This window comes from Falco naumanni, chromosome 13 (assembly GCF_017639655.2).
Source record: "Falco naumanni isolate bFalNau1 chromosome 13, bFalNau1.pat, whole genome shotgun sequence".
Classification (NCBI taxonomy): domain Eukaryota; kingdom Metazoa; phylum Chordata; class Aves; order Falconiformes; family Falconidae; genus Falco; species Falco naumanni.
The window spans coordinates 18,643,312-18,662,045 of record NC_054066.1 but is presented as its reverse complement, the minus strand read 5'-3'; the positions used below and the strand labels follow the sequence as shown (position 1 = coordinate 18,662,045).

The window sequence follows — 18,734 nt, the reverse complement described above, 5'->3', positions numbered from 1 at the left end:
AACTCATCATATTGCCTCCCTTGTTATACCTGTCTAGCAGATAAGTCAGGGACTCTGGTCAGCAGTGCTAGCAACTCAGCATGTTTAAACACTCTGAATCCACTTAAATGCTTAATTTTTTTTTTTCCTTCTGCAAGTTAGTTCCTGCCCTGTTCCCACAGTCCTACCTATTTCTTTACTAGTAAACGATTTTTCATGGGCTAGAGTGATCTAAGGAAGCAATCAGGAAGTTTTATTTGCAGAAGACTGTTGTGCATACATGTGAAGTTCATTAATAATGTCTTGCTTGAGATTTCTCCCATTCTGGACCAGATGCTTAGAAAACTGAACAGCTGCCTCTGGCACAGCTAAGGGTATTTTGTTTGGCAAGTACCACCACAGCCGTCTCAGACCAGACTACATCATACATCAAATGACTTCACAGATTGTCTTTACAGCAGCACGGAATTAGCTGGTAAGTCCTCTCAGACTCCTCTTGCACTTTTAGATACTCTTCTGGATAAATCATACCTATGCGATTGCCCATTTACTTTGTCCTGGGTGAAGTCAGTAGATCGGGAAGACAAGATACTGTCACCAGCTGGGATGCTTCGGTCCCTTCTATGGCCTGATGAGAATACTTCAGATGACTTCATTTCAACTGCTATTTAAAAAAGAAGCACATTTCAGTGAGGAGTTGTCTCTACAGTTCTACTAGAAACACAGTGAAGTCACCAGTTCCTCCTGTATGAAGGAAACCTTGAGATAATAGCAGGCTACAGATCGTGGCAGAGTGCATTATGGTTTATCAGCTGAGCCAAGCCAACGGCAAGTATGCATACTTCCAGCCCTTTGCAGCTGGAAAGTAAAACATGGTTGGATTATTTTCAAAGCAGCTACACTCTGCATTTGCAATGGGCTAGGAGCATGCAGACCATCAGTCAACATATATGAACTATTGACCATTATCTCATTAAAAGCCACAGGAATACAAACACTTGCAGTTATCTGTACGTATCCATAATAACAGGCAACAACTGCTGTCAAAAAAGTGTTCTACATTTCTGTCAGACTTCAGGCCTATTGCATTTGTTGAATATACCTCACTTTATGCCTTGCACTAATGGAGAAGGGATGGGCAGTCAGTTTGCTGAGACGCAAGGCTACCAAGATGCGCAAGTTCAGTAAGAGTTTAGCAAAATTTCCTAGCTCCATTCCTCCTGTGCTCAGGACAGGTTGCCATTCTGATTTGCTCTCACATGCTGATACGGATGCAGGTCAGGTCATTTTCAGACAAGCGTTTGGCTGCCCAGCCTATGTTCTGTCTGACATTCAGCGTAAGTGTAGTAAGATGATCAGGGTTCACCTTTAGTCCACAAGTTTTCTGCTCACAGGAGACAAACAGGAAAAGAGACCCAGAAATATTGATTCTTCACCAAAGTGATAAAAAGGGAGAATGGACCCAGGCAAAAATCAGACTGACTCAAGAACAGCTGAATATATCCAGGCATGGAGAATATTAAGAACTGGTCTCATTTTTAGAAAACAAGACAGGATCAAGGTTTCTTGAGGCTAAACTTAAGTTTCCTTGAGACATGATCTCGATGATGCTAACTGTTCACATAAAGCTTTTATTCTAATAATTTTTTCGCTTTTGGTCTCTTGCTATTCATTTCATGACTTGACTGCATGAAACTCTGAATCCCAAAGTATTCACGTGATGCTGAAAAACACATATTCTGAAGTGAGTAGGTTTCTGGTACTGCATAATGACCATCAGACCAAGATCAGAAGTCAATAAACTGTGTATTTCCTTCACAGCAAAGATGTTTGGCAGGGCATGATGAGAGTCTCTGGAAGCAGTACAATTATTTTTACACCTTTCTGTTACATACTGTTCCCTGCCTTACCTTAGAAGGCACTCAAAGAGAAAGGGCTTATTTTCCACTGTCTTAAATTAAAGATTTTCCAATTTAAAAATTACAAAACCCACTACCTTTTGGAAAACAGGGGATGTCCAAAGACCCAGACCAATTATCATTACACAGAATGGAAGTTCTGTTACTGACATGAACAACCCGGGGATCCAGCAGTGCAGTCTTTCTTTTCTTCTCTCCTACTCCTCCTTTCTAAATCCCAAAAGGTAAGAAAGACAAGCATGTATTTTACCGGCTACTTGCAAAAACCTGAAACAAACCTCTGGCAATCCTTCAAGTAGCTCAGTGTTGGTTTATAGCCTGGATTAGTGCTAGGCAGAATTGTCTCTGCCACACGCAAAAATTATTTGTCTTATTACATGTATAATGCATATAAACTTGCAATATGCTGTATAGTCTGACCTCCAAGATTCCGAATACAAGAAAAGAGTTTAATCTAGCAGTCTCATTAGTATGTACCTGCACGTAATCTTGACTGCAAACAGCTAACAAACTGTTTTAGACAGAGGCTACTAGCAAAGTTCTGACAATATGAAACATTAAAGCCGGCAGGAGTTTCTTCAGCGTGAAGGCTTCGTATCAAATACTCTCCATCAAAAATGAACAACATTTACTTTGTTGACTCATTCAAGCTCCCTGTTTAAACCTCCCCACAAATCTCTACAAACTGCCAGACAGCATCAGCAGCACAGAAAAAGTGACAGAGGTTGAGTTAATGCATTACACTGGCAAGATATTATCAAAATGTGGTTTAGAAGGTATGCTGGGCTCTTGGCAGCTGCATAAGGCCTTAGAAATTGCATCCAATTACACTATAAAACAGCAAATAGGAACACATTTGATACCTGCTTGGCTTAATTGCCTTTATGAAGCATGAGTACGTAAAACTCCATCTTTTTCTTCTTTATAGGAAACCTGTCAAGTCAGTATGCTTGTGATCAGTTTACAATCTCTGCTGTTCTGAGCTGCTGCCCCTGGGCAGTGAACCTCCCTGCGGAACGGGCTCAGCTGTACTCAAGGTGCTACTGTGCAAAGCGAGGCTTGAGGACAGCCCCTGTCACGCCTATACAACAGTGAGAACCCAAGTGCCCATCTTGAACAGGAGCTTCACCTGCTTCTATCATACAGCTTTCATTCAGCATGTTATATTTATCAGCTCTAGGCATTACACAAGCAAATTCCTGTCTGCAAGACCTTGGTTGCTTTTCTCAGAATCCTTTTCATTTCCTCTAGGAAATTTAAAAAAATAGAAGAGAGAGTAAAAAGTATGCTATTCCTTTACTGCTTCAAAGCATATTTTTCAGGAAAGTAAAGGCATGCTTTGTCTGAACTTATTAGTAATTCTGTACCGGATATGCTGCAAGATCCTTTATCTAAGACTGCAGAACATTTTGCCTTAAATCCCTAATTGGAAATGTTAATGAATCCTTGCAAGAAGGCTGAAACTCCCACATCCAAAGTTCCATGATCCTCTGGATATCAAAAGTTCAGATATAGAGTATGTCAGAAGCCTATAACCTTTTAAATTCCATCACATGTTTCTGAGCTCTCAGGTCCAGCTGAGTTCGCATTCATTTCAGTTTAAGTTGCAAGGACAGAATGTTTAGCAGCAGCATCCACAATGCAGCTATACAGCACAGGGCTTCCCATCCTCCACAACCTTTTATGGTTTGAATGTAGTTGCAAATCTAAGCAGATAACTGCAGCTGCCTTCAACTTTAATACAGAGGTCTAGCCAACAGAGCCTGCAGGTGCCAGCAGACAGTGATTCATTTAGATCCAAACAAGGGTATATTTGATTAAATAAGGGGCTTTGCCTGTCGGGGAGTGCACTTGTCTCTGGGCTGCAGCTCCTTCCCTAGGCAGAGGACATCGTGGAGTGAAATACAGTATACTTTGCACATCGGAAGCCTTGGGTATGATCCTTGGTGCTACCACAGGAAGCAAGATGGAGCGAGGCAAGTAAGACCCGTTGGTCTCAGCTGACCACACATTACCTTCTGTAGCCATTCATTCAGCTCAAGCCAAAATCCGACTGCGTGTCTCAAGGTCTATAAATGGAGAGCCAGTTCCAAGGCTACATTTAAAAAAGAAAACCTATCTACAACGCACAAGCCAGGCCCCAGACGCTTGCCCCAGTCAAGAAAGACAGCAAAAGTTATCAACAGCATTCACAAAGCATCTTACATGAAGGGGAAATGCAGACGTCAGAGATGCTGGACCTGCTCCCACCACAAACGGGAGGATGATCATCCAGCAGAGACTGCAGCTTCTCATCCCTACCATGACAAGAACTGGTATCGTTTTCTGGCCTGGAGAAGAAAGGAGAATGCAGGGTGATGAATGTTTGCAGTATAAAAAGTTGTATGACAGTAAATTCTAATTTCTTCTAATTACCTGAAATGATACAGAAGAAATTGAAATTATTTTATATTTCATATTGCAAACTAGTGCTAATGACATAATTTAAATGCATGACTGTAGCTCCCCCAAACCAGCTGATGTTAGACATATTTGAAATTAACACTTTTTCCTACTGCAATAAAGGAGCCAAGGAAAGGAAACCGTAACTCCTTGCAGTCTGAAAACCCAAAATACCAGCGGGACACTTAAAGAAAAAGACCATAGCACTGGGCCTGAGAGGTCTTCAATACTTAGCTTTTTCAAGGATTTAAGATTTGCTCCTGAATATTACAAGGATTTCACTTGACAGAGCAATATGCAATGCAGACTTAAAGCAAAGTAGATCAGTAGAACCTGTTGGTTTCCCAAGTGAGGTGGATCAATGAGAAACTGGAGTAGCTGAAGGACAGAACAGGGACAAGATGGCTTAGTAATAAGCAGTAAAACATGGCAGAAGCAAGAGAAGTGTGAAAAGCTTGCGAAAAGAAGTTGGCAGACACAGAAAGTTTCCCTGCCCAATATCAAGTCGAAGAAACCAGACTACATTTCTAGTTAGAAAGGATGCAAGTCCAAGGAGGCAGTTTATGATTTTACAACTAAATCAGTTTCTAAGGAAACAGCTAGCAGAATATTAAGTAGTTCAGTTCCCCTTGAGTGATCTCAGCCAGTGACTATTTAAAGAGGAAGGGAAAAAAAGGCAGCTTTCCAGTATTTCCTGGCTCCCTCAGCTCCATACAGCAAGAGCTTGTCCATACAGGGATCCCATGACAATTCATCTGAAGTAACTAGAGCCTTGTCTGCACTGGGAAGTCATAGAAAAATTAGCATGGAATAGCTGCTACATGTGCAGTGGCTATTCTGCATTAATTTTCTGTGTGAATACTTCTATTCAGCACTAGAAACCCCCCCTCCTCCCTTTTCGGAGGTATCAACCAACAACTCAAAGAGATACGTTGTAGTATCTCCATCAACTGCTTCCGCTTTCACAATGTTTTTTAAACGGACTACATTACATCGAGTCTCACACGAAGAGCTTCAAACAAGTTATATTCACTTCAATTCTGAATGCAAGTATTTACACAATTTTTTAATGTAGTTTAACTACCCTGCTGAATCCAAAACTTCAGATAATTCAGATCAACTATCCTGGTTGTCCCTGGGTAGATAAGCTGCATACAAGCAAAAAAATCGACATTTTTCACGCCATTTGATCTGATACACTTAAATTGTTTTAAATATGAAATACAGTCAGATATTGTTTTCAAACTAAGGCAGTTAAGATTTGGTCACGTTTATTGCCTTGCTTTTGCAAGGCTTCCTAAAGGAGTATTTTCTCATTTTAGTAGATTAATTTGTACTAAAATTGGAACAACTCAAAAGCTATCAAAAGCTTGTCCTTTCCTGTTGTAAAATCTAGTAGTTTTCTTGCACACAAATTGGTTAGATGTAAAGCACAAAATTCTAATTCAGGGTGGTATCTCATGCTCCCTGCTAAAACATGGGAGCACCAAACACTCATATTTCTACCATATGGCCAGAGCAGGAGGGAAATTAATTTCACATTTTCACCATGTTAGATTTCTGCTGTTTACATTTTTCCTCCCTAGTATGCACAATGAGGCAACCTGTAAAGACTGCTTTACACCATTAAACTAACACTTCTCACACCCAAAGCTACCAGAACCAGTACAGTAGAAAAGGGATCTTAATTTGCACCCAGCAGTGACCTGAAGCTGTCTTGAAGGAGTAAGAGCTACACAGCTGTTGATAAGGAGATTCAGTTTTGACAAAATACATAACTAGCGTCACTCTGGTATCCCAAGATACTGTTAAGTAAAAGTACTGCCTGGGTGGTAGAGACACACACAATCACTCCTAGAGATTATTTCTGATGCTTAAACTGCAGTGCTCTACATGGCACCAGGAAATAAAAGACACTCCCCAAGGTTTGCCAACGTTCTTCTGACTTTCCTAGGAAAGTCACTTTGTTTTCACAAGCTTGTTTTTCACACAAAGTAGGAATGTAATGCTTAGACACTCCTAATGGTAACTAAGATTTACTCCTGAAAACACCCTTTGTAAATTACCCTTTATTATACCTAAATTATCCACAGAATCAGTCCAGGTCTCCTAGCTCACCATGGGCAAAACATTGCAGGGGAAGTGGGACCCTGAACTCAGTAACACTGACCCCACAGTAAAGTGGCACTTTACTGTGTATATTAGCCAGTTTAGATTTTTAAGGCCTGCAGTTCTTTTGCAGGACTGCAGGAAAATGATTAGATAGTCACTATGCTAATAATAGGAGTTTGTATTAGTTGCTGTTTTCTTCTTATACACAAACACACACGCACACATTTAATGTACAGGGAGAGGGCTTGCAAATGCTATGGCCATGATGATGCTGCAAGAGCTGACCACTTGAGAAAGGACACAAAGTAAAAACTCCAAATCTGCATTCAGGCTATACCAGGTAGAAGTAGGCGTCATGCTCAAACACACGACATTGTTTCCAGGCTAGTCCTCAGAAGAAGAATCAAGACTATTCAAGCCAAATTCTGCCCTGGGATAGCCAAAGGTTCTTTTTCTGCTTGGGAACTGTGCACTTCATTCATCTTGCTTTTTTAAAAAAAGAAATGCCTTCCTGGGTTTTTTCCATGCCTAGATCTGGTATGTTACACTTGTCCATTCTAAGGCCCTGGTAACATAATCAATATAATCCCCTACGAATGGCACAGCTGCCAAAAAGATGTATTTGGATGACTCAGGAGGGTTCCCAGTCAGATCACCTGCTTGTATGAATGCTAATGCCAGCAGAAGACAGGGAAGGGGGGGGGGGGGGGGGGGCGGGAAATAAGCAAACATGGGCAAGATAAAGCTGTGACCACTCCCTATCCTAAACTGTAGGCTTTGATTAGATTCAACTACACCTGTGTAACTACAGCCTAAATCAGTCCTCACTGTTTTCTGTATGGATCTTCCACACTAAAATAAGGAAGAAAAGTATTTGAAGAAATAGAAATTATGAACATGAAAGTAAAGAGTGGCAGGGAGGATAACACAGGACAGTCTTCAAGACTTACACGTTCTTCTAAGAACCACCTCTACGTTCTACTTTCATTACACTGCTGTACTTGAAGTTACCCACACATTTTAATGTACTTGGCTATACCAATTCTGTGACTTTTGAGTACTACTATCTATACTTTGTTAAAGTGACTTGTAGACTCTCAGCTTAAGTATCTGCAGAAATGAAAACATTAAATCCTCATGATAAACTGCTGCCTGTATTGTAGCTACCTGGATTTGGTCAAATCCAAAACTGTATGCAACTGCAAGTAAAAAATCATTTAAATCTGAGATCTCATTGGGATTTTGCTTCCTCAGTCATGACAGTGAAAAGAAGTCCCGTTTCAGATATTAAAATATTAAGATACACTTGTTCTAACAGGAGGCAGAGCATATTCAAGGAGCTCTATAGCATAAGATTTCTTTATTCCATTTACAATGCAGCCTTCTACCTCTGATCCCAACCATGCCAAAAGCAAGGTGTCACAGACCCTCCCGCTAGAAAATATCTTTCTTCCAAAGCAGGAAATCCAACATAACAAATTGTTGTCTTTCCCATTTTCTTTTTAATCTGTCCTCTTATGGGTGAGCAGCAAATCTCCCCAGAGCAATATACTTTTTTGCTTATAAAGTGGAAGATCCCCAGCATTTTAGACATTCCATGCAACTCAGCAATAGAACATATTATGAGGAGATGAAAGGACTACAAACATGCAGGATATAACGCAAATCTAAATCAAACCGATCAGTAAATGTTTACTCAGCAATTCCAAGTATGTGACGTCAGCCAATAGACCTTTCCCCGCCTACAATATTCTCCTTTGGAGATGATCTTTAAGGAATTACAATGGCAATGTGCTCTTAGGGTAGGGAAGGTTTATTTATGAGACACTGTTGGTGGTTTTTTGTTGCTTTTTTAAAGGAGCTTAAAAAAATAAAATTTAGTCTCATTTGTTTGGACTTACATCAGGTACACAGTTCTGTGATAACCTGGCGTCACAGGTCTCTGGAGAGGCTCATCTATACTCTGATGGACACCACAAAACAGCTTCTTCTTGGTTTTTGGAGTATGAGTCATTATCTGATACACAAGAAATAAATGGGGGCGGGGAGGGGAAGAAAGAATGCAGTGGAAAGACAGGTAACTGGAGCCACAGAGAAAATTCTATAGAATATTGCATCAGAAACTAAAGTGTGTTCTGGTGTAACTAGATAAAATTCCCTGGAGTCACTGTAGGCTGTTCCATGACATCTTATGTCAGGTCATGCTTCCGGCATCAGCACCGGTAGACCTATGGACTCCAGGATCCAGAAGGCACTTATCTTGAATTAGTCACAGCACACTAAACGGCATTCATGCAAATTTTACGCTTTTTTACCTGATGGGGTTCTGTTGCTAGAGGTAAGATATACAGTACTTGATCTGGCATAACACCTGCAGGAGCAGTTAACTTTTCAACTTCCCCCACCCCCAAATAAGTTCAGACCAGCAGAGTGTTCCAGTATTAACTTGCTCAGCACTTTGCTTTGTGTGCCCACAGGCACTAACAGCACTAGAACCCTAAGGCTACCTCTAGCTTATTATTAAGCCACAGCCTGACCACCATCTAGGATAGGGTAGCTACCTTTCTCAAGCTTATTTTATTTCCTCTGAACAGCAGCTAATAAAATAGACTGTGAAAGAGTCACAGCACTTTGTGGGTAGAACCCAGCTCTTCAAGCAACAAACTGAAGAAAAGATTTTAGAAAGTAATTAACTACTGAAGTTAAACACTTAATCCAGCAAATCAATTTATTTCAAGATCCTAATGAGTGGTACTCACTCCCAAGTATTCAGTTGTTAGCAGCTTCTCTCCTGCAAGCTCTCCCAGTTGAGGCTGCAAAACCTCACCTCTATTCAGATCAGCCTCCATGATGTCATGGTCCTGCAACAGCAACATGCAAGTTATTTGAGCCCAGGCTCCAAAAAGTTTTAATTTCAAATTTAGTTCTTTTCAGCAGTCACTTGGATGACACACACTGTCCATATAAATGACTGTCAGTACTGCACACATAAATGGTAATGTACAAGCATTTTCCTCCAAAAATGCAGACATCTGAAGACAAATTCAACTAACCTTTTGATATAACCAGAAACTAAAGAATCCTGAGGAAAAAAACCAACAACCCACCCCTTTTTTCCACAAATGCTACACCAAAAAAATATAGCATGCATTTCAAAGGTTGTTCTTTAAATTTCCAATCCCAAATAAGTATTTCTTGTTTGACCTAATAAAAGTTCAGGAAAAATCTCAGTCATTAGTATCTCTGTAGAACATGGCACGCTAGTCTGGAGAGATGCAATGCTCCATCCTTAACAAGCAGCTGGTATGAAGTTTGGAGTTTTAATTTTTGCAGATCTGTCCAAGTCAATCTAGTCATACAGTACAGACTGAAAAAGACCAACCTGATGGCATTTCTCAGCCTCACTGGAGGTTGAGAAAAAAGGCTACCCCTGCCTTAAAGAAAAAAAACAACGAAAACTTATGGTAAGTAAATTCTTTAAAAAAAGAAAAAAAAAAAAAAAAAAAAAAGGGCACAAGAAAGTTAACATTCAAGCAAAGATGATGGTAAGAAACTTGTTACAAAACCTGCCTGGACCTTATTACGTTTCAGTATCATCTGACACTAATAAAAGCATAAATTTAAGTTAGATTATAACAACCAGCAGTAAAAATAAAGTAAGCACATCTTAATACAGTTCATAGTCTTTCCTGAACATAATGGTAGCATTCCATGAGACCGAAATGCCCATATGCATATTCAGCACTTCGGGGTATGTCCCTCTATCTTGACAAAAACAGTGAAGTGATTTATTGCTGTTTATTCCCCAGCAGGGACCTTCTCCTAACATTTTATTATTCATTTCCAAGAAACAGAGGCATGATTTTTAATCACTCAAGACAAAAATCCTTATTGCTGGGCATTCAAAAGCCCTCCTCAGGCAGTGGTTCCTGAACGGTGAGACCATGGGTGTCTGACAGTAGCTGGTTTTAGAGCAGTGTGAAGTGGTAGCAGCAGCTACTTGGGTTTGCAAGGAAGCTTTAAAGCTGACAGTATGGGGCTGGTACAAAATTCTTGGAACCAGTACTTTAGGATACAAATATCTTACAAGATGGCAACAATCCTCTGTTGACTTTATTCCACAAAAAACAAATGTAATCAACTTCTCAAGTGAAAAGTACCAAGAAATCACTCTCCTGTGCCTGTTTCTTGTATGAGTGATTCATCTTTCATAGAAGTTCTACAGCTTCTACAGATGTACAAGCCAGGAAATTTTAAAATTTGAGGGACGCCTCCAGCAAACCAAAAGTAGTAATTAAAAAACAAGATTGTATTTTTGTTTGTCTCTTTTGTGCTGCACAAGATATCCTAAATATGACCCACCCCACATGCAGAAAATATGCTTTGCTTTTGAAACAGGTTGTGACGTAAATGAATCATTCCAGTAAGGTATATTGTAATAGCAATGCGGACAGACTGGCATAAACTCAATTAAAAACAACAGCCACGAAACTTTGATGAGCCCTGGAGCACAAAGAAAATAAAACCCATTTTCACTTTAGTGAGATTTAGACTCAAATAGTTTTAAATATCCAAAGTAAGAAATACTTTCTACCACAAAGATTAGCTGATAATATGGACGCTTGGACAGTACACTACAAAAACAGCACGAGGAAAAAAAAAAACAACAATGGAAGTGTGTACAGGGAAGGTATTTCCTACAATGGAAATGGTTGACTGATTCCAGTCTTTGTCTTGTGCAAATAACAAGGCTACCATCGCTCAGACCAAGTAGGTGTTGGCTTCCCCAGAGCTCTACAGGCTTGCCTTTTTTCAGGTTCAATGACCCTGTACCAAATGGCTTTAAAAAACTCCAATTTTTTGTTTTGATGTAGTTACTCTCATTGCTCATCACCTCCTCATTCACAGGTGCCAAGCAGAGATAAAAAGTACGGACACAAAGGGCTCAGCTCAGTAGCCCACAGTACCATCCAATGCTACTTTGAAATATCCCGCCTGGTGTTCCACTGTGGCTCTGAAAGGGTGCAAGCCTCCCACAGGTCCCAAGTCACATCTGACAGCCTTGTGCCAGTGCTTCTGATGCTGTAGTTAAACTTAAGAGACATTAGATGCTTCTGTGTGAACTCTAACTGAAGCAGCTACAGCAATACTACCAATAAGCCACAGTGTTCTAAGGTTTAGAGGAAAACTTTTCCATAATGTATTTGTTCACATATGGATTTAATAAAAGCCCGAGTTTTTCTGTAAGTGCTTTGAAGATACCAAATTGTTAATCCTCTTCCTCCTCCTAAAGATGTATTCTCTAGATGCCTAGCCATAGGAGACAAGGCTGTGTAGGATCTCAGGACGATATTCAATTTGCCTTTCTCTCCAAAGCAAGGTAAGTTACAATCAACTCCTAATTACCTGGGAAGCTGGGTAGGTGTGAAAAATAACCCAGATAATGGAAAACACACAGATAAACACTAGTAGGCTAAGCAACAATCACCTATATCAAAGCAAAAACCCCACACTCCAAATGCCACAATATACTGTACTTTGAAAAAAAATATTTGCAGATATGCTTTATAAATAGTCTGGTGGATATATATTTTTTTTAATATGGTACATTAATGCAGCATCAAGAGCTAACAGTTTTCTTCAAGGATGCTTTACAGAAGACTGCCTGCTCTGTCTCTCTTACATGTTACAGTCAGAACATCACCCTGATCTTTCATCCAGCCCTCTGCATGCAGGATGTATTTAACTTCTCACAGATCGCCTTGCTTTCCCCAGGTTCCGCCTCTTCCATTATTCTGGTTGACACGGACAGAGGATGCCAGTTTATCATTTCTGGGAAGTACCTCTCCCTGTCAACCTCGCTCTCCGACATTATTTAACATACCAGGTAGCTGAGCCTGAACGAGTCCCTCCTCTGCCTCCTTGTACAGAAAAAGAGCTTTGACAGACGTACTGTCACTCCATCACTGAAATAACACAACTGGTGCCCTGTTCACCTGTTACTCTAAGGCTGCAGCAGACATTGGCAGCTAAGTCCTTTAATGTAATGGCTTGAAGTCCTGCAATTAGGTCTGTGATTAAGCTGTCTTTACTTTGATGTACTCTCTAGCTGAAGTGTATTTGCACACTGCAGTTTACTGATTTTATTCCAGGTGCTGAGTGGCAGGGCATCAGAGGGCGTCTGATAAATCGTCACCATACGGTTATCTAACATAGCTCCAATTTGTAACTAAACTTTTGAATTAGAGTGACAATATCATGTATTTACTTTTATAAGCAGCTTTTAAAGATGGTCCAAGTCAAATAAAAAGCAGATGTAAAGATCAAATACTGAAGATAAATTAAGTTAGTATTTAACAGAACAGTCAAGAGAATATTAAGCACCAGAAAATATGCACTGTAACTGTGGCTGTCAACACACCCCAGATGGCTAACATAAAGGTGGATAAGTACTGCAGAAGCCAGGGCATCCTGAGCTCTACACTAGTCAATTAAAAGCTCAGGTACACCTGAAAGTCCATTTATTTCTGAACAACAGTATGCACACAGACATTTGTATTCAGTTTATATGCTCCACTGTCACACATTACAAAACTTCTGAGTGTATGATGCCCTTAGAAGTCTCAGAACTACCCTCCAGCAGGCTCAACTACATCTTGGCAGTGGTGTTTAGGAGAAAGTCATTACCATAAGATCTGCTCAAAGCCAAGAGAGAATTCAACAACTCTAAATTAAATGCAGATAAAAGCAAAAAAACATGAAAGGTAATAGTAACAGCATGGGAACCTTTGCACACAAAATTTTGGAAACAGTAAAAGCTGAGGCAAAACCTGCAAACTAAGTCTGTATAAGAGTAATTTTGTTGTTTCTTAAGTTGTGCAGGTATAAATACTGGTATTGAGTGGATCAGCAACACTATTATATCAGTAAGCAGCCTGAATGCATGCCACTAAATTGGCAATATATGAACATATTCTGAAATACATTCAGTTCGTAGTAGTTTAAAAGTTACATAAAGGCAAGATTCTGATAAAGTTTTCCAAAACTTTGTTGCCAGATCACAACATCAGATGTTATCACAGAACCCCGAAGAACAATAACTCACTGCATTTCCAAAATACAAGAGGGCTCCAAGCGCTGAGGCAGTGAGTCAACAGATCTTTGCTTATTTAACAACATAACATCATGCATCTCGTGTAGCATTTTGCTGCCATGCTGTTTGCAAACTATTCTAAACCAAGAGACTAAGAAACCAAGCATCCTTGAAGCAGAACAGAATTATAGTTGCCACCAGCAATAAAGATTTAGAACATGCCACAATTAATGTTACACTAGAAAGAGTTTTACAATTGGCTTAATGAGACTTTGTCTTTTTAATGCAACGGCAAAGCTAACGAAAAACTGAAATTGGACACTTCTCCGTTTCAAAACACTAGTTATTTTTGATTCACGGAAGAAGCGACAGAAGTCTGTTTTAACCACATGATGGTTCAGTGGTAAAAATGCCTTTCAAAATTATTTGACCTAAAGCCTTGGCTGGGATTGTGAGCAGCAACAACTTGTCTAGGGGGTATGACTGAATAGGAGAATTCACCTTCCTTTCATTCCCAAGAGCAGGTAAAGTAACAGAAGTGCTCAACACTATCATGCAATTCAATGCCACACCTTTCACGAAGGAGCTCCTTATCTCTGTGCTTTCCCAACAGAACACAGTATCCTTCAAAAAAGTATTCTAGAGTTCAAGCGAAAATATCACCAACTTGGATTCTCACGACACACCTAGGACACCCAAACCCTTGGAACACCAGTTTAAGGGTGTTAAGCAGCATAATAAAGGGAAGTTATAATGATTATTATAATGATATTATAATATAATGCAGAAAGCATATCTTGCACACCAAGCATTGATTTCAGATGGGAGCAGTGGAAAGATTACTGAAAACTCACTTCAGGGCTGCAGGAGGTGAAACAATTACAATAATCTTAACCCTATTAGAAAAAAAAAACCAGTTTACTCCCTTGCAACAAAAGGGGGAGAGCCAATTGTTAAATTAAACTTCCTTGTAGCTCTAAACTTAGTTTCCACATAGCCCTAAATTTAGGCAGTCACAAGGGTAATTAGTTCACATGTTCACCACCTATTGTGCCACAACACAGAAACAAGCTAAATAATGCAACCGGTGCAAAACTACCCTGGACACTGCCAGGCAAAGGCTGGATCCTGCAAATGCTGCACCCGACAGCAGCTGAGCGGGCACTACACCTTTTACAACTGGGACATTTACATTTTTCTCTGCTTTCAAAACATAAAAGGCTCAATGAGCACTTGAAAATGCATTAAGTCACCCTGCAGTAACAAGGCAAGTTTTAGACTGTAGCTTGGTTATCACTGTTCACTAGCATTAATGTGTAACAACCTAGTAGATCATGGATGCAACTGACCTGGTAAGTTTTGTGTCTTATTCTTTGTTGGTTCAGGACCAAAACTTATGTTTTGTCTAAAATCTTGGTTTTTGGTAAATATGTTCTCCAGTAATATTTCTAATACAAGAACGTTGAACATTTTGCAGAGATCATTAGCTCTCCAAGTCACTGAGTTCTTCAGGAAAAATACATTACATAAAAGTAGGTGTACATACACATCCACTTAAATATGTTCAAACACTGTTCCAAAGACATCTACTGTAGCTGTTCTTTTAAACTTCTCACAAAAGACTTCTCAATAAAAGAAAAACGCTATGTGGTAGACTTTTCAGATAAAACTCCCATGTTATTCCCTACAAAGTGTATTTTCAAACCCTTCGCATGCACTTATGGTGGCGTAGCAATGACAACATGATCAGTGTAGACTGGGTTGAACATTTCCCTCACGTAATTTATACCTTGCTTTGCTTGTTAATTTAGATGACCAAATATGCTGTGTTGTCTTCATAGAGTAATGGGATCCCAGGTGTAGACAGCTTCTTAAAAGATGCTGAAGTATTCGTATAAAATGCATTTATTAGCAGAGCTAGAAATACACAGCTAACAAGTTTATATTTACTATGATATAGTTTCTCATGCTTACTTTCTTTTCTTTCTTTTTAATTTGTAATTACTGTTTTCCTTCATTACATACAATGTATTAAATATGTTTCAAAGTTTCTAAACAGCAAAAGAAGTCACACCCTGAACAGAAAATACCTTAAGAAAAAGTGATAACCTGTTTATAAACTATTCTAGTAATATATGCGTTAATTTGCTTCCTTTATTTTTAATTGCTGAAATGGGTCTGCTTAAAAGCAAGATTTCTACTGTTGCAGAATCTCCTAATCTCTTTACTTATTTCAAGCCATAATCCTTTAGTTATCACAGAGGTGGTGATTTGCCAGAATAAAAGAGTAGGACTTCAAATGAAGAAAAGGTAATTGAAACAGATCCAATTTTCTTGTTAATGCAAGAATAATTAAATAAAAGTAAAAAACAAAACCAAAACCCGCCAAAAAACAAAGTCCGGTTTATTGACACAAATACTTTCTGTCTAGAAGGTTAAGGATTTTTCCAAAAGGTGCCAGAAGGCCTTTATACTTACTTCCACATCCTCCTCTTCCTCTTCATCGTCAGATATAATACTATCATTTAATGGCTCTTCTAGAAAGAATGGAGTATTGTACAAGTTAACAGAATATCTAGTTATTGCCCCTCTTTTGAAAAGTAAGATTTAGCTTGCTTGTCACACAGACATTCCATTGTTCAAGACACCTATTGGAATTATTTGTTCCCATAAAGCATTCTAGAAGTCACTGAAATCAATTCATATTCGGGAAAATGGCAGAAACAGAAACACTCTAGAATAGTTCTTTTCTCATAAATTCCACTATGATGTCTCTCTGTATTCACTGACAAGACTTGAACTAAGTTTGTTCACTTGCAAGTTTGTCTATTTTTCTACTAATTTTTAATAAAAGACTTTACTTCTCCCTATAAACACTTCAAGATTATACTCTTTTATACATAGAATGTTTATTGTAACTTTGGACAAACTCATTTCCTTAGAAAAAAAGCACTCAGGCTTATGCTGGAAGTCTGTATGGTCAACTTTTACCCACCGATCAGGCAAAACATTTAAAAAATACCATCCACAGGTAGAAGTGGAGCAATTCTATAACCTTGGTTAACAGCTACTGCATAGTGGCAATAGGACTTAAATACTTTATTTGTTCTTTTTACAAGCCAGAACCATAAGAAAATGCTGTCTTCTGCTCTTTCCAAAAGCCAAAGCAAGCAGTCAAACTCGTATTTTTACTGTACAGAAAAAAATAATCAGAATTCACATCCTTTTCATTATTTGCTTTCTCTTTCTCCAGCCCTCCCTTCAGCCACAGTAAGTATTCCACCTCCTCATACTTGTCTGTATTAACACAGCATCTACAACTCCTGGGACCCGTCAACATACTCTCCAGAAAGGATGGTCTCTGCCCCCTATTCAAGATAAGCCATTTCAGATAACAAAGCTACCTACACTCCTCAACAGAGCAAGAGAGGAGCAGAAACAGACCTAGTCCCTAAATCCTACTTCACAAATTGTATCATCTGTTTATTTTTGCAGTTGACAGCAGTCTCTCATTACTATGAGGCTACTGGCATGAAGGAAACCAGTCAAGGTCATTCTATTTACAATCCCAAAACTTTGGAACTGAGACCTACTCAGCCTTTTATTTCTTCTTTATAATGGTAACACCGAATGAAATTTTAAAATAAATCTGACATTGAAATCCTGACATTCACTACTCACCCCCTCTCAGACCATCACACTATTGTTATTTGTTGAGAGTCTCAATGCCAAGTTAAAACACGAGCTTTCTTACGGCTTTTGTGAAAGATTTACAGCTCAGACAGCTGCATCTGTTCTTCTGACCTGAATTGAGCTGCTTGATAATAAATTCAATCTGCCGGATCATCTCTGCGTTTCTTTCCTTGATAAAGCAGCGCAGAATTTCTTCCATTCCCTGGATGTAGTGGAAAACATTGCTAGATCAGTATTTCATGTGACCAAAGTGACAGAGTTTTGTTAGCTAAAATGTTATTTTTTTTGTAAGGAAAAACAGAGGCGGTGTGAAACAAACCACCGTGCCCAGCTCTAAGCACTCCATTTTATCCATATGATAAAGATGGATATATGCTGTCTAGAGGCTTCTAGGTTTAAATACAGAAGTATTCACAATGAATGGCAAATTTTTACCATAGATCTGCTGCTTCTGCCTTATGAACTCAGTCCACAGTAGGCCACAGAAAAGGCAAATTTGCATTCACAGAGACAACGGTGCAAGGTTCACAGAAGGAAAGCAAAAAGCAGGACCAACTCTGACCTTCTCCTAAACCCAGTTTCTCTCTTTGTGGCCCCTTATGGGCTTGATGTTGTGTCTTTAACCATTTAAGATGACTTCCAACTCTCTGTGCGGTAAAACATCTGATAACAATTATGTCTCCTTTCACAGGATATCAATTCCTAGTTCTGCTAAAACCTACCTCTTGCTGCCTTCCCCAGCTAACTATGTCTGTACCAGGCAGAAACAAAGGCAGCAAGAGGAACTCATCCTCTTAGTGGCTATTAACTGTGCAGAATGAGTTAAATAAGGGGAAGAAGTAGCAGGTCAGATTAAAGCATCTCACGGGCCACATCCAGTTTACAAAATGCTAGATTGACAACTGTTCTAAAATAACACATTTAATCTACAATTTAGACAGAATCCTTCACACTGCTGGGGCTCCACTTCTGGGAAAAGGCCAAATATGGCAAAAGTGGTTGAGACATACATTCATACCTGCCTGAATATCAAAAGGTGGGGGGCCTCTTGTGGATTCCCTTCTCAGAATGCCATGGCTCCTACCTCACAACCCCACTGCACACTGCTCAACAGGTACCTGTGTGCATGCCATCTTTGGCATATGCATTAACCTTTGTGCTATGCAAAGCAGTACTTTATTACCATTGCTCTTGCTTCTTCTCGGATAGAAGGAATGTCAAGAATGCTGTACAGTGCTCCGTTCACATATGGTTGTATCTAAGAGGAAGAAATAATCATACCACGTAAGAAACACTCTTACATTCACTCCAGCTGACTATAACCAAAATTTAAGGGTGAAGGTGCAGAACAACTATTTTCAGAGAGTTTAATCAGGCTAGCCTGCACTTGCAAAAATTCCCACTCGGGAAGCAGTGAACTTTTAGGATGCAAATATACTGTGATATGGTTGATCTAAATCAGTACTGCTGCATGCCAACTTCCCCCTCACCCCTTT

General features: G+C 39.4%; 1 protein-coding gene across 5 annotated transcripts in view; it reads right to left on the bottom strand.

Annotated features, from left to right (window-relative positions):
- ARMC9 (armadillo repeat containing 9) overlaps positions 1-18,734 on the bottom strand; it is a 67,747-nt gene that overhangs the window by 8,770 nt on the left and 40,243 nt on the right. For 3 of the 5 annotated variants that reach the window (XM_040613282.1, XM_040613281.1, XM_040613284.1), the window contains 7 exons: positions 18,422-18,496; positions 17,350-17,440; positions 16,024-16,082; positions 9,212-9,313; positions 8,354-8,469; positions 4,104-4,228; positions 511-643 (listed from right to left, as the gene is read on the bottom strand). In XM_040613282.1, the coding sequence (XP_040469216.1) occupies positions 511-643; positions 4,104-4,228; positions 8,354-8,469; positions 9,212-9,313; positions 16,024-16,082; positions 17,350-17,440; positions 18,422-18,496 (701 nt within the window). The remainder of the gene's footprint in view (positions 1-510; positions 644-4,103; positions 4,229-8,353; positions 8,470-9,211; positions 9,314-16,023; positions 16,083-17,349; positions 17,441-18,421; positions 18,497-18,734) is intronic. The other 2 variants (XM_040613283.1, XM_040613285.1) reach the window with 2 other exon arrangements.